At 49.5% G+C, this 15217-nt stretch overlaps 1 protein-coding gene across 3 annotated transcripts in view; it reads left to right on the top strand.

Moving 5' to 3' along the window:
• The window catches only part of znf423 (zinc finger protein 423), a 120988-nt gene that overhangs the window by 30809 nt on the left and 74962 nt on the right, over positions 1-15217 (top strand). For all 3 annotated transcript variants that reach the window (XM_029115082.2, XM_029115081.2, XM_029115083.2), the window contains exon 3: positions 1395-1583. In XM_029115082.2, coding sequence (XP_028970915.1) covers positions 1395-1583 — 189 coding nt within the window. The remainder of the gene's footprint in view (positions 1-1394; positions 1584-15217) is intronic.

The following is a 15217-nucleotide window of genomic DNA, read 5'->3' as shown; positions in this document are numbered from 1 at the left end:
CAACCTAACACCGAGGTAGCCTGTGCTGTGGGGCCGGGGCCAGGCCTAACCAAGCCATCGGCCAGAGCCCATTACCAGCAGCGGTGGTGGGCAGGTGGGCGGGCAGAGCGGAGCGGAGCGCTGGGCACTGCAGCTCTGCCAAATTAGAGCTGATCAGAGCTGTGGAGCGCAGGAATGGCCTCCTCCTGCTCTCCTCTGATTGCACAAGTCCACCATGATTAGACAGGATGTGGAGCCTGAGGGAGCCAGAGAGATCCCCCCCCTCCATTTCCCCACCGCCTCCTCTCTCCTTCTCTGCACGCCCCCCCACCCTCTTCATCTCTCTACCCCTCAATCTCTCCTTCGCTCTGCATCACATTCTCCTCTTCCCCTCAGTCTTTCTCTCCGTCTCTCGCCGTCTTTCCCACTCCATCTCCCTCCTTCTCCCACATCAGTTTCCAGTGCAGTCTTTTTGAAACGGAGCGTTTAATGTGATAATAAGGTGTGAAAATGGAGGCACAATGGCGGAGGGAGGATTGCGGACTCATATTTGTTCACAAGGCTTGAGTGGCAGTGTGGCCACATGAGTCCTCATTCCAGACACCACCTTATCTACACCTTCCAGTACAGTCCTCATACCAGACACCACCTTACCTACACCCTCAATTACAGTCCTCATACCAGACACCACCTTACCTACACCCTCAACTACAGTCCTCATGCCGGACACCACCTCAACTACACCCTCCATTACATTCCTCATCCAAGGCCAACTCATAATGTTTGGGGAAAGATGTTAAACATGGTGGGGGATCCGTAATGTTATGGGCAGCCATCTAGTGGGAGTCATTGGGTCTGATGATTGCTTTTCATTGTTATATAACGGAACTATTCCTTCATGATGTTCCGATATTCCTGGATGATAATGCCCCCATACACACTGCTGCTAAACTTATTCAATAGTGGTTTTATGGACATAACGATGACATCAAATCTCTTCCATGGCCTCCTCAATCTACAGATCTAAACATCATTAAACCTTTATGGGAAGTTCAGGAGCGTTGAGTGCAAGATAGATTTCCACCTCCTTCCTCCCTCAAAGCACTAGAGGCTTTCCTTCTTGAAGAATGGTGCAACATCCCACTAGACACAGTTCAGGACTTGTATGACAGCATTCCAAGAAGGATCAGAGCTGTTCAGAAGACAAAGGATGGACATACTTCTCATTAGATCTTTGATATTACTAAAGGTTTTTCTGTTACTTTGTCCACCCTCTGTACCTCCATTCTATTAATCATATCAGACAATACCGCCCTTACATTTTAGAGCTCAAACACCGAAGACCAGTGTCCAGTAGATCAGCTGTAGTGTTCTGGCGGTTCACCCACACTGCCCCTACGTCTGTGTTCTCCTAGACGCCCCCGTTGCATCCGACCGTGACACTGAGAGGAAGGAGCGGCGTGCTGCCCTGGAGGACGGCGACCACAGCGTCACCAGCCACGACGAGCTGGATGACGAGTCCATCTTCACCTGCGACAACTGTCAGCAGGACTTCGAGTGTCTGGCCGAGCTGACTGACCACCGCACCAACCACTGTCCGGCAGGTAAGGCTTGATGCACACACCGATCCCACTGATCTGCACGTCAAAGCAGCCTTTACATTCACTTAGTTTAGGTCAACATTTGGACCTTAGTATCTACATTTTTATTCCCCTTAACTCATTCCATTGCGGAACAGTAGGATATGGATCCTGTATGGTGTGATGATACCTGAGGTTACTATAGACCTGAGCCTGGATCACTTTGGGTTAAGCACCTTGCTCCTTCCAAGTTGTACCTTTTGACCCTTTCACAGTTCTATTGGAAGGTCTGAGTGACTGTGATTGGCAGACGGGGTTACACTGATGTTTCACACGCGTGGTGTGATACTTCCCCCGCGGCACCCAGGTACCTATTCCTGTTGTCTGCAGTCATCTGCCAGTGATGTCTAGTCATCCTAAGGGACAGATTGGTTTAACACTAACACAGTACACACACACACACACACACGCACACACGTACACAATAGGCGTTATTAGGAGTAGTGTAATTAATGACAGGCTCAAAGGCACGCTGCAGGGGTGTCTGGTTCCTAGCAGATTAATCAAGGCCCGCTCCTCAACGAGCCCAAAAAGCCATCCACAGAGCCACTTCAGCTGGCTTTAGCCTGCGCCTGGGCGGCCGTGTTAGGGTCACGGCGGCTGCTTGGAGGTGGTTTCAGACGGGGAGCCGGTTCTGACTGGGGGGAGGAAAGGTGTGTAAAAGACCTTGCGGACCCTAACCCTGAACGACAAATGATGACGATGTGTCACACACTGATGTTCATCTGGCAACCCCCACTTCGCCTGTCATACTGAAGCCTGCGAGATGTGATTCCAGCTCAGAGTCAAGGGAGAACTACATGTTGCTAAGCAGAGAGAGTGGAGGGGGAAAAAAGAAATGATAAAACATTCGATCCCCAGGGGATAAGTGGTGGAGATTGCAGAATAATCCCAGGCTTCACCAGGGGCTAGCATTCCCCACGGACCTCCGCTTTATTATTATTATTGAAAAGAACGGTAAATTAAAAAACGTTCACTGACGAATCCTTTTAAGTTCTCTGTGGCACCTCTGGGAACCTGCCTTTTGGGGGGACCCTGGCGCCGGATGCTGCCTATCTCCCTCTTATCTGTTGGGGATAAACACACGCCACAACTGTTTCTGTGTGTGTGTACTGCCACATGCTTATTTTATTAGGACACAAAAGAATAGGAGGCCATCTTGGTATAGGTGGTAGTCAGAGCTGGGAGGCCATCTTGTTATGGGTTGTAGACAGTGATGGGAGGCCATCTTGTTATGGGTTGTAGACAGTGATGGGAGGCCATCTTGGTATAGGTGGTAGTCAGTGATGCGAGGCCATCTTGGTATAGGTGGTAGTCAGTGATGGGAGGCCATCTTGTTATGGGTGGTAGTCAGTGATGGGAGGCCATCTTGCTTTGGGTGGTAGACAGAGATGGGAGGCCGTCTTGTGGGGATGTCGGTAGACGGATCCCAGGTGTTTAGACAAGTACCAGGTAATTCAGCCACTCTGTAGCGGCCTGGTAAAGTGGCTCCATTAATTTGCTATTACTCTGAACACATGGGTCGGCTGAGCCCTGGCACAATGCGACGGAGGTAATTCCATCCCACGGCTGACATAAGCCAGTGTGACTGGCGAATTTCACCTGAAATCCTGCAACATCCCCCCAGGGCGCTTCGGTGTCTCATGCTCCATGGTCCAGACAGGCCTGTTCTGGCCCTGGTGTCTTAGAGAGCCCCTAACCCTGCACAGTGTTGTCGGGGGCCAGTGTTGCTGTGTTGTTAGGGGCCTGGTGTGCCAGAGATTTGTTTGGACGCCTGATGGCCTGCTCTGCTCTCCGGACTGCCACCGCTCGTTATTCAAAGCATGGCTTCCTTTATGGATAGTGAGTCCTAATAGGGTGTTGGTCTGCTCAGCCCCCCACCCTCTGTGTCTTCCTCTCTCTAACATGTGTTTGTTTCTGTTACTAGAAGCCCTAATAGGCTAAGATATACTCCTTATTCAGGCCACCAGTCCTGTCTAGCACCGTCCAGTCTTGTCCATTCCTGTCTAGCACAATCCCCTAGCACAGTCCAGTCTTGTCCATTCCTGTCTAGCACCATCCCCTAGCACAGTCCAGTCTTGTCCTTTTCTGTTTAGCACAGTCCAGTCTTGTCCATTCCTGTCTAGCACAGTCCCGTCCTGTCTAGGCTAGCACAGTCCAGTCCTGTCTAGCCTAGCACAGTCTTGTGCATTATGTGGCAGGTGTTTATTGAGGAAAACAGCACATTGCTTACCTCCTCCTGCTGCTGTTGACTCTGCTGGAGCTGTTGGAGAGGCTGTGTTTCTGTTAGTTGTAAGGAAGACCAGGTGTGTGTGTGTGTGTGTGTGAGATGTGAGAAAATGAGAAACATTTTCAGGATCTTGGAATAGATCTATGTAATGTATATACATATATGTGTTGGTTGTATTTCATTTGGTTTGTGTTTTGGTGTCTACCAGGCTCCTGTAGAACATGGAGTTGTGAGTTAGACTGCATGTCTGTACGTATCTTAAACCCTTAGTGTTTGTCAGAGAGACTGATACAGTAGGTTGGTTGGCGTGCTCATATGTGCCCTAGTGTGTGTGTGTGAGTCTGGGGAGAGTCTCAACAGGAGAAATCTGGAGCACTGGCTCCCCAAGGAGCGCTTGGAAAAAGCCTCCAGATCAAATGGGGAACATTCGGTGCTCGTCTCCGCTCCACTGCCCTGAGACCGGCCAAGGTTGAGCTCTGGCTGTGAGAACCCCTCATCCCCCTCTGCACCCCCCTCTGCCCCGCGGCCCCGCACAGCTGACCCCACCCCCGTCCTGTGGCCCCTTTCCTCAGGGCCTGTCAGGCCAGGGATGTAGCCGAGTGCCCGGGAGGATCTCGGGGGCCCTGGCAGAACCGTGGCAGAACCAATGGGGCCATTCAGTCTCCCCTCTCCCTAAAGCCAGAACCACTTACTCCTCCACTCCCTTCTGTGGGGGCTCTGTTCTTCTCCTCTGTTTAGTTTGGCTGGTTTATATATAGCACACTGCCCCCCAAAGCACGCACACACAACTACATGCGCACACACACACACACACACATACATACACACATACACACACACCTTTGGAACACAGCTGAGCTCCATTCCTGAACTGAATGCATCAACTTGACAACCTTTCCCACCTAACTTCCAACATGTTTAATTCTGCAACTGCAAAAACATGACCAGACCCTAGAGAATAATAACATGACCAGACCCTAGAGAATAATAACATGACCAGACCCTAGAGAATAATAACATGACCAGACCCTAGAGAATAATAACATGACCAGACACTAGAGAATAATAACATGACCAGACACTAGAGAATAATAACATGACCAGACCCTAGAGAATAATAACATGGAAATGTGTGTAAGTCTGTACAACCTAACAGGTGGTTTGAAAAATATTGTGTGAGGGACAAAGGGTGAGTGGTAGAGGAAGAGGGAAAGAGGGGGAGTGAGAGGGAGAGGGGAGGGAAATAAGGTGAGAAAGGGGAAGAGAGGGGTATGCAGACTGTAGCAGGCCAGGAGGTGCTGAACAGGGGAGCTTTGTGGGTGGGTGACGGTGCTGTCCGTCAATGAAGGGGGTGGGGCCTACTCCTTTCAGACACATAGGAGGTGAGCTCTAATGAATCCTCCTCCAGGAGAATGATAGAATTACAGACAAGGAGGTGTGTATGAGAGAGGGTTACATTCTTATCTGTGTGAAAGGCACTGTGCTGCTGATACTCTGTTTCACCTCAGGAAGAGCGAGCGAGCAAGGGAGTGTGACACTTTTTCTTTCAGCATCCTTCAGTTTCCTCTAACACATCCTGTCTCATACATCCATTCCATTAAGGCATTTGGCTCTTCGAAAATGCTAACTGGCATAGCTGTATTCATACAGGACTGACACTAAAGGTTCAGACGAGTCGGACTGTGTTTGGTAGAGGGCGTCTCTGTGTTTAGTAGATTGCATCTGTGTTTGGTAGACGACGTCTCTGTGTTTGGCAGAGGGCATCTCTGTGTTTGGCAGAGGGCATCTCTGTGTTTGGCAGAGGGCGTCTCTGTGTTTGGCAGAGGGCGTCTCTGTGTTTGGCAGAGGGCGTCTCTGTGTTTGGCAGAGGGCGTCTCTGTGTTTGGTAGAGGGCGTCTCTGTGTTTGGTAGAGGGCGTCTCTGTGTTTAGTAGATTGCGTCTGTGTTTGGTAGAGGGCGTCTCTGTGTTTAGTAGATTGCGTCTGTGTTTGGTAGAGGGCGTCTCTGTGTTTGGTAGAGGGTGTCTCTGTGTTTGGTAGAGGGCGTCTCTGTGTTTAGTAGATTGCGTCTGTGTTTGGTACGTTGCGTCTGTGTTTGGTAGAGGGCGTCTCTGTGTTTGGCAGAGGGCGTCTCTGTGTTTGGTAGAGGGCATCTCTGCCGTGGTGTCCTCACTGGAGTGACCCATGTGCCCTCTGTCGACCTTTCTGCCTTTTGTCTCTCTTTCCCTTTAAGATGACACCCTCCCTCCCTCCCTTCCTGGCTGGAGAACTCTCTCTCTCCTCAGTAGGAGAGGATAGTCTGTCTGGCGAGAGGGGGGTTGGGAGAACAGAGAGCTAGATCGTCTGTTCCAAGCAAGACCCTGGGTGATAGGACCTCCCTGGGGTGCCTCCAAGCCATAGCCCCCCTTGGCCCAGGTTCCCCGTGCCGTGAACACATCTAACCCCCGCCAGCCTGCCGCAGCCTAGCCCCCAGCTCCTGCCTGTCGTCACGGAGCAGCTGAATCCTCTGAGGCCAGGGCTCTTATTAAAGCCACAGATCACTTTCCTCCAATGAGAGGGCGGGAGAGAGTGGCAGATAGAAATGGAATGAAGAGGATGGATACCAAGTGAGAGAGCGAGAGAGGGTTGTGAGAGATAGAAGAGGGAGGGCTATAGACTGAGAGAGGCGGGATGGGAGTGAGTGAGAGGAGAGAGAGAGAGAGGCGGGATGGGAGTGAGTGAGAGGAGAGAGAGAGAGGCAGGATGGGAGTGAGTGAGAGGAGAGAGAGAGAGGCAGGATGGGAGTGAGAGGAGAGAGAGAGGCAGGATGGGAGTGAGTGAGAGGAGAGAGAGAGAGGCAGGATGGGAGTGAGAGGAGAGAGAGAGAGGCAGGATGGGAGTGAGTGAGAGGAGAGAGAGAGGCAGGATGGGAGTGAGTGAGAGGAGAGAGAGAGAGAGGCAGGATGGGAGTGAGTGCGAGGAGAGAGAGCAGGGTGTCAATGTGAGTAGTGAGAAGAGGTTGAGATGAGAAGCCTGCAACCTGAGCCAACATCGTCAGACAGTCCTTTTTCTACTGTGTGTGTGTGTGTGTGTGTATTGTTTCTGTGTGGTTTTGTCTGTTTCTGTCTATTAAGTAAAAGCTATTTTTATTTTGTAGTTTGTTTGATAGAGTAAACACATTGGACTCATCGGTTGTAGCTGGGTTTTGCTACTCTCTCTTCCTCCCTCCCTGGTTCTCTCCCTCCCTCTTTCAGCTCGGAGCCTGAGGGTGGCCTGAAGATTCCTCCACTAAGCCCTTGGCACAGATACAAATGCAGTCACAGCTGGTTGTAAACTCAGGTTTTCCAGGGAGAGCAAGAGCCCTGCCTCCATAAGAGAGGGGGATTGAGGGGAGTGAAGAGGGGGGCACAGCGTGTGGGGAGAGAGGGGTGGGGGAGCGAGAAAGGGAGGGCTGGGGTGAGACGGAGGAGGGTTGTTGTGAAGCACACTGGAAGTCATTTTTCATCACAGGGTTCATTTTTCACTATGAAGTTCTCTTCTCCCTCTCTTCCTCCCTCCCTCATTCTCCCTTTGTGTCTTTTCTATTGCTCTCTTCTGTCGTTCTCACTCCCTCCCCTCCCAGCCTACTTTTCTCTCCCTGTTATAAAATATGGATGGTACCAGTTTTGGGCACGGGTTGCTGAGAGCCTTCTCTAGCAGTGTGCGGTGCTCTGTCTCTGAAGAGACCCGGCTTGTGCATGCACCTAAACACTTCACTGAGCAATCTGTCAACATGTCAGCAACACATGTTTTGTAAAAAAAAAAAAAAGAGAAAAAAAAGGGGGGAAAAAAGAGAAAAAAAATCTTCCAGAGGGAGTAATGGCTCCCACCAGGGCTCAGAAAATGCTTTGAATTCAGCAGATTTCTATTGCGGGGGACTCCCCTGGGGTGCCTTTTTTACAATGCCTGCATTTCAGAAATTTGAGCCAAAGACCCCTGGGGGCGTCCTTTCATAATGCCTGAAAATGTAGGGTTATATTGTGTGCAGTTCCCCATGCGGCCTTTATTAATACCTGAATTCTGAGGGACTGGAAATTACACAGGAGCTCTGCGGGGGCCCGCGCTCGCACCAGGAAGGGAGAAAAACTCTGTGGGGACGTTTTCTCTTCCCTTCCCTTCTCTTCTCCTCTCTTCATTTTTTTTTGTACTTCATGCAAGAGTGAAAAAGAAGAATTTGCCAAAGGACACAAAACGTGTGTGTGCACACGCCCGCCCGCGTGCGTGTTGGCGCTAGCCTCCTTGCATTCAGCCTGATTGCTCTAAGGGAAAAATCAGCCGATTAAAAATGTAACCTCCCTCTCCTCTTTCTCTCTGTCTCTCTACCTCTCTCCCTCCCTTCTCTTTACCCACCCCCCACCCCCCCCCCCCCCCGTCTCTCTTCTTGTGTGCCGTCGTGTTCAGCTCGCAGTCTGAAGAGCACATAGTAAATATTTGTGCTGTCTGTGTGTGCCCAGAAAAAAAAAAAGCCTAAATCTGGTGGAATATCCACACTGGGTTTTTTTTTTTCAGGGTCTTATGAAGATGGAGAGAACAAGATGACTGCATGTTTCCATACATCCATTTGTATTCCTGTGCCACAGGGTTTTAGTGTAGACTTATGAAATATTTACTCATACAGCTTATAAAAATATACTTAATGTTCATATTAGGATTTACAGTGTGCTATAGCCGGTATCTTTTAACGTTCAGGGTAGTTTATTGGACATGGTGATTAGGTGTTCAGACTGTGAGGGCTGGCCCACTGATTTGTTGCCAGTCCTTTACTGAATGGGCGTCCACCTCATTAATCAGGTCTTATTATTAATTGGTCACTGTTTACGTTAGTGTATTACATAGGTTCTGTTGTAGCTAATGCAAGGTGTTGGCGGGGGAGTTGACCCCTGTGAGTGATGCCGACCCTGTGACCTGGAGATAGAGCCATCACCAGGCCTCTCACTTGGAGCCAGGATAATGAGGAACAGACTGTTCCCTTGGAATCTAGCGCCCCTGCCGAGCTGTCTGCCCCCCGCCTCGTACGCCCCGTGGATAGGGCCCCAGACCTGCCTGCTCCCCACTTCTCCTAAACACGCAGTTGAGCAGAGCACCACCTCACCCCTCTCGCTGTACTTGTCTCCCCCCTCTCTCCCCCCTTCTGTCCCTGGCACCTAGTATGCTCCAAATGCGGCCTCTTGTTCCTGTTTCTCTGGTTGCTGTTGTTTTCCAACTTTTGTGGGAAATGTGTGTTAATGCTTTGCATGCAAGCTATGATTTGAGACTTTGTACCGTCGACTGAACAGTGGCCCTTTTTTTCGCCACGTAATGAGGGTTGGACAAAATAATGGAAATGTCACATGGAAAAGTACTGCTGATTGGCAGTCAACCCGATGTGACCTCTTTGCGGTGGCGTTTGTGAATGTGATTTACAGGGGGTGGACAAAATAACCGAAACAACTGACAATATGTTAATATAAAGGACCTAATAAGGAGTAGGGCCAGCCTTTGCCTTCAGAACATCCCTAGTCCTTCTTGGAATGATGTCAGACAAGTCCTGAACTGTGTCTCGTGGGATGTTGCTCCAATCTTAACATAGAAAATACTCCGGTTCTTTGAGGGATGAAAGAGGTGGATATCTACTTCAGTCTACAAAACGACCCATGAAGGTTAAAGGATGTCCAGACCTAGCCTCTTGGGTCTCTTGAATTTGTACCATAGGGTGCACCTGGTCCTGTAAAATTGCCTCAGATTCCTTGGTTGTTGTACAAACATGCAGAGCAATCATCAGACCCAATGACTCCCACTATATGGCTGCTCATAACATTACGGATGCCCCACCATGTTTGCCAGTTGACGGCAGACATTCTGGGCCAAAGGTATCCTTTGTCTTTCCCCAAACGTAAACCGTCTGGATGTAGCAAGTAGGTTGGACGATGACTCATCAGGGCATATAACATGTCCATTGCTCAGGGGTCGAGGTTTTCTGGTCCTTACACCAAGTTGTGCGTCTTTGTGTGTTGGCTTTGCAAGCATTTTCCGAATGGCAGCCCTGCCATAAATTTAAACGTATCTTAATTTTGAAAACTCATATCAAATTGCTAACTGTCAGACCACTTTCATAGCTGGCACATACGTACCTAAATTAGGGAGCAATATTCTAGTTTCAGTCTTGTTTTTTAATTGACTGACTGATCTCATGAAATTGTCTAGCTAGCTAATGGTGCGTCATGTGCCTAGTTAGCAAGCTTTCTGTGAATAAATTAGATTGATTGTTTTGCTGTATCACTGATGGTCAAGCTAAATGTATTCAATTCTTCTTCTGACTACATTTTTCAAGAGACGATGATATTACAAGCAAATGGCTGTAAAATATTTTAAGTCTCTTGCAAACAGCATCCAGTAGTTGTCGGCCCCCTTGTCCCCCACCACGAATGTTATTTTTTGAAGACATCCTATTGGAAATACAAATTAGAATGGCAAAATAAAAACTGGTAGCAGTCATTTACAGCGCACAGCCTCACGCTATGGAAATAGTCTGTGAAACAAACCATTGAAGACACTCAGACAGCTGTGGCAAAGGCCAGCGTGACTCTGGGAGGTCTGTAGTAATAGTTTTAACCCTGTGCACAGGTGTGGTTCGCTTTTTGTCAAGTAATACGTCAGAAGAGAGTGAGAGAGAAAAAGAGAGAGGCACAGAAAAAGTGAGAGAACGAGATATCTACGTTCACTTCAAAGAACCAGAGTCTTGCCCCCTTTTACTGCAAACCCAGAGTCCATTAACTAGAGGCAACCCCCCCCCCCCCCCCCCCCGGCCCCCGTTCAAACACATTCTGTCGTTGTTTATAGCGTGAATCTGTCGGGTGGGGCCCCCTGAGGTTTGTGCGCACGCATGTGTATATGATGGAATCTGAGCTGCTGAAGGCTGGCGGTTAAGGGCTGGTTTAATGGCAACTCAGTCGGCCCTTGACTGGGTCGTCCTGCACCCCTCAGCAGCCATAATGTGGGCCACTACTGGCAGGTGGACCCCCCCCCCCCACACATAGATACGAAGGTGGGAATGGACAGAGAGGGATTTTCTGCGAGCAGCCAACTGGAGGGACAGCGGACGATACAGCGTTGAGGGTGGTGAGAGCAGCCAGCCACAGAGGAGCCACAGAGGAGGCCATGTGAGTTGGGTGGGGGTTGGGGGCGGCTCTGTTCAGTTCTTCCCGTATGAAGGACTCCCCTGGGGGGGCCCTGGACCAGCCTCTGGCAGCCTCTCTCATACACCCACTTACCCCCACCCCCTGACGTCAGCCTGTGACTGGCTGCTCCCCTGGGTGCCTGGAGCAGCCTTTGTTCCCCCCCCCTCCCCCCAGCCCCGCTCCACACTGTTCCTCTCCCTGTCCTTTGTCCCTGGAAGTAGCCGGCCTGCTTAGTGCCTGATTGGAATTCACTGCTCTTTGGCAGTCACCGGAGATGGGTGGGGATACAGGGTGATGGAGCGGGGGCTTTCCACACCGGGTTAAGGTAGAGGGCTTGGCTGTGTCGTGGGTGGAGAAATAAGAACATGTGTGTAGGTGAGTTTGATTTGTCAATGATTGTGAAATTTGAGCCTCCCTGGGGAGGAGGTGGAGGGTGGAAGGGGCGCCGTGGGACGGCCAGGGAGGTCTTGGCAGAAGGTCCTGATTGGGGGTTATGGACCACGTGTGTTCTCCCTCTGTTCCCTCTCCCCCACATCCCACGCAACGAAGAGACGATTTGAAATATTAAAATCTGCTTTTCATTTTCAAATTTGGTAGAAAACATACTGCTAAATAAGTAAGGAGAACCACTTGGGACAGAATCAGACAAGCCTTCAAATACACAACAAAACACATAACAACAACAGTAAAAAAAAACAAAAAAAAGCGGTCACGTTATTAGTCTTGCTGCGTTGCTGTCTTTTCAGAGGCAAGAAGTCTCTTTCTTTCATTCTTTTTTCTCTTTCTTTCTGTTTTTTTCCTTTTAATGAGAGCAGCTCCAGTGGAGCGCGGTGGGGACGTGGCGGGCCTGCACTCTGGCTCACTGGTGGGAGCGCCCTGCTCGAGTAATGAACTCCCCCAGGACGCGGCACAGCAATGCGGGCCTGTTTCCATGTGCTGTTCCCAGGGAAGGCTGGGAGGGCCGGGGTGGTGATGCTGCTGATGTGTGGGGGGACGGGGCACTGGAAAGAGGAGAGACTTGCGAACCCCCCCCCCACCAACCCCCCACCACCCTCACCCCCCGGTCGGCTGCCAAACTGTGCGGCCTGTGAGTGAGCAGATAAAGTGGAGGGAGGAGGCTGTGGGGAGAGGCGGGGGGCTCTGACAGCTGTGAGGGGCTCGGGGCTGACTGGTGAAGGCCTGATAAGGTTCGGTATGGATCGGAGGCACCAGCAGAACACTAATAATCCTCCAGCACACTGCCACTGTGTGGAAAAGTTAAGGGAGGCCACAGGGAGCACGGAGACCTGTGGGAGGGAGCTGTTGTGTGAGGAGAAGAGGAACCGAGGAGGGGACAGAAGCAGAGCTTGTCCAGATAAAGTCAAAACATGGTAGACAACAATCTCATCCCATCAAACTGTCGATTGGAGTTGAATCGCTGGTTTGACTCACTGGTTTGGAGTTGAATCACTGGTTTGGAGCTGAATCACTGCTTGGTTATCTTTACGATGCTCTGATTCCTTCCAATATTGGCATATATTGGTGATGTACAGTAGGCCTTTCCACTTGGCCTGTGGCTGATGCGACACAGTGTTGCGGTGTTGCGTTCTTGTGAGACACAGAGATGGAAATCGGTCTCACCTGTGTGTCTGGTATTGTATCTGTTCCAGAATAGGTGATGCCATTAAAGCCATACTGAAGTACTCCATTTTGTTATTATTGTGATCACGTGGTCAGCCAGGTCATCAGGGATCAGCCAATTAACTTAAAGGTCCCACCTTGTTGACTACATTAAAATGGTGATGGCACCCATTTCCTAGGTAAATAACTCCCCCACCCAACGCACACCAACGCAGATATTCAGAGGTTTATATCTCTCTAGTTGTCAGTACCACAGCAGAAAGAGGATCAACACGGGGCAAACCACAAGAGAAAAAGTAAACGTTTTTTTATTATCTAGGTATAATAATACCCACATGTGTTTAATTATTCCTTTTTTGTAATACAAATTCAGTAATGGCACAAAACACTAGTAAGTAATAAAACACTTGGGGGATTGATTTAATTTAATTTTTGGATTAATTTAATTTTGGGGCAGGCATGTGCCTTTAGCCCCGCCTGTCGTTTCCAGAGAGCAGATGTGGAGGGGGGGTGGAGGGAGGGTCGTAACAGGTAACAGGTGGAAGCATTGTAACACAGACAAAGTCGTAACACAAATATGTACATATCAACTTAAACACAGTTGATACTGTTACATTATATGACTTTGGCAGCGTCAGTCTTAACCTCTGTCTTAAATTGAATATCATGTCCTGCAAGCCAATGGCTATCAATTCACTGCGATTCTGTAATGGAGTACAACTCTGGTGCATTGACGTACTCGCTCCAGTATTAAGTTTTTGCCCATATAGTTGTGTGTTTCTGTACCCTGGTGGGTGTATTACTTTAACCAAGTGGATGTGTATTTGCTGAAGATCAGATTGTAGTGTAGTTCGCTTTAGATCTTAGGCTTGTGCATATTGGCTAGTACTTATCGCATCATTGACAGGGATTTCCTTGACTCATCGTGCTCTAAAAACTTCCTTAGTGGGTGGGGACTTAAATCAGGAACCGACATGTCTTTCCATGCACTGATTCTGATTACTTCCTGGTTGAGCAAGCAATGTGGAAAGAAGCAGGATGTCTCGGAGGACACATGTCCCGATCTTAAACTCTCCCAAGCTTGTTGGGAATTGCTGCAATGAGACAAGGTCATAATCACAACTGGGAATTACAATAATTGGGGAGACAGGGGGATGAATTTGGATAAAACTAGTGTATTAAATGAATGTGCACCAGTAATTCACTATGCGTTTGACTGTTCTAGCCGTCAATATCACCCTCATTCGAAAATCTCATTTCAAACTTCACATTTAATGAAAAATATGCAGAATGTCTGCAAAAAGTGGTCGTTTTGTCTGTGCTGGTAATTGTATTGTCCCAGCACCAGTCGGCAGGGAGGCGAGGGGTCCATAGGAAGGCATGAAAGCACAATAAGCCAAAAGCCACATTAGCTTTTTTCCCCTAACATTTCCATTTTTCAGTTCTTGTGCGTTATTCAGAAGTAGAGGTGGTAAGGTGTTTGATGCCGGGATGGGGCTGTATTTTTTGTCTGGTCCCTCCGCAATCCTTTTCTCTGCTGTGGAGTCAAACCAGCCAGTGGGCACCATTGATCTAGTTCACCCGCTATGCATCTCCAAAACCCAACTGTGTGTGTGTGTGTGTGTGTGTGTTTGTGTTTCAGTTTGTCCATTAGCATTTTGTCATACGCAGGCGTGTTAATGTACTGTTTGTAACATCATGTGAGAGGTTTAGCGCTTCGGTTTTGGTGATGTTTTCCGTGTGTATATGTGTGTGTGTGTGTGTGTGTTTATGTGTGTGAAGGTCAGCTTGGTCTCTCCTTCCCAGAGAACAGCCCCTGGGGCGATGCCAGAAGTTCCCAACAAAAGTTTTTTTTTCTCTCTCTCTGTCGGGCAGTCACAGTGGACCGCCATCTCCCCGCAGGCCAGTGGGAGGCCCCCTGCGCGGATTGGGGCCTCGCTGGCGGGGAGGGAGGGGTTAGGGCGGAGGGGAGGGCAGGATGAGATCTGGCACTGTTTGTACGGCCTGGTGGGGGGTGGGGGTGGGGGTGGGGGGGTGTTGCAGGGGGTGGGTGAGTACTAGTGCAAAGGCAACCCCAGAAGCCAATGGATTTGAGAAGTTTTTGGGAACCCCCATCCTCCCTCTCTCCCACTCCGTGGTTTGGCGGATGTGGGTCGTAATTACAGGACCTCCTGGCCCTCCATTCTCCAGCCCCTGGCTTTGATCTAGCTCATGTTGGGCAGATCTTTTTTTCCCACTAACTCTACCTTTGTCTCGTCCTCTGTTTCTTTTCTCTGTGTCTCTTTTCCCCTGTCCGCTCCCCCTTTGATGCAAACACTACGCGGCTCTGCGCTCTTTAATACGCAACGGGAGTCCCCCCCCCACACACACACACACACATTTTGTTTTAAAGTCAGGTCCTTTCTTTTTTGATGACCACACTGAACTTGATATAGGTTTGTAATTTTTTGATTGTTGTTGACGTTTTAGTGTGATGAAAGCTCCTCTCTTAGGTCCGGCATTGTGTGAATGTGTGAAGTGGACCCACAATGCTAATAAGCCGCCCCTCGTTGGGTCGTCCAGTCTGACTCCCAG

Source organism: Esox lucius, chromosome 19 (genome assembly GCF_011004845.1).
Source record: "Esox lucius isolate fEsoLuc1 chromosome 19, fEsoLuc1.pri, whole genome shotgun sequence".
In the NCBI taxonomy this organism is placed as follows: domain Eukaryota; kingdom Metazoa; phylum Chordata; class Actinopteri; order Esociformes; family Esocidae; genus Esox; species Esox lucius.
This window is presented reverse-complemented; position numbering and strand designations above follow the sequence as displayed.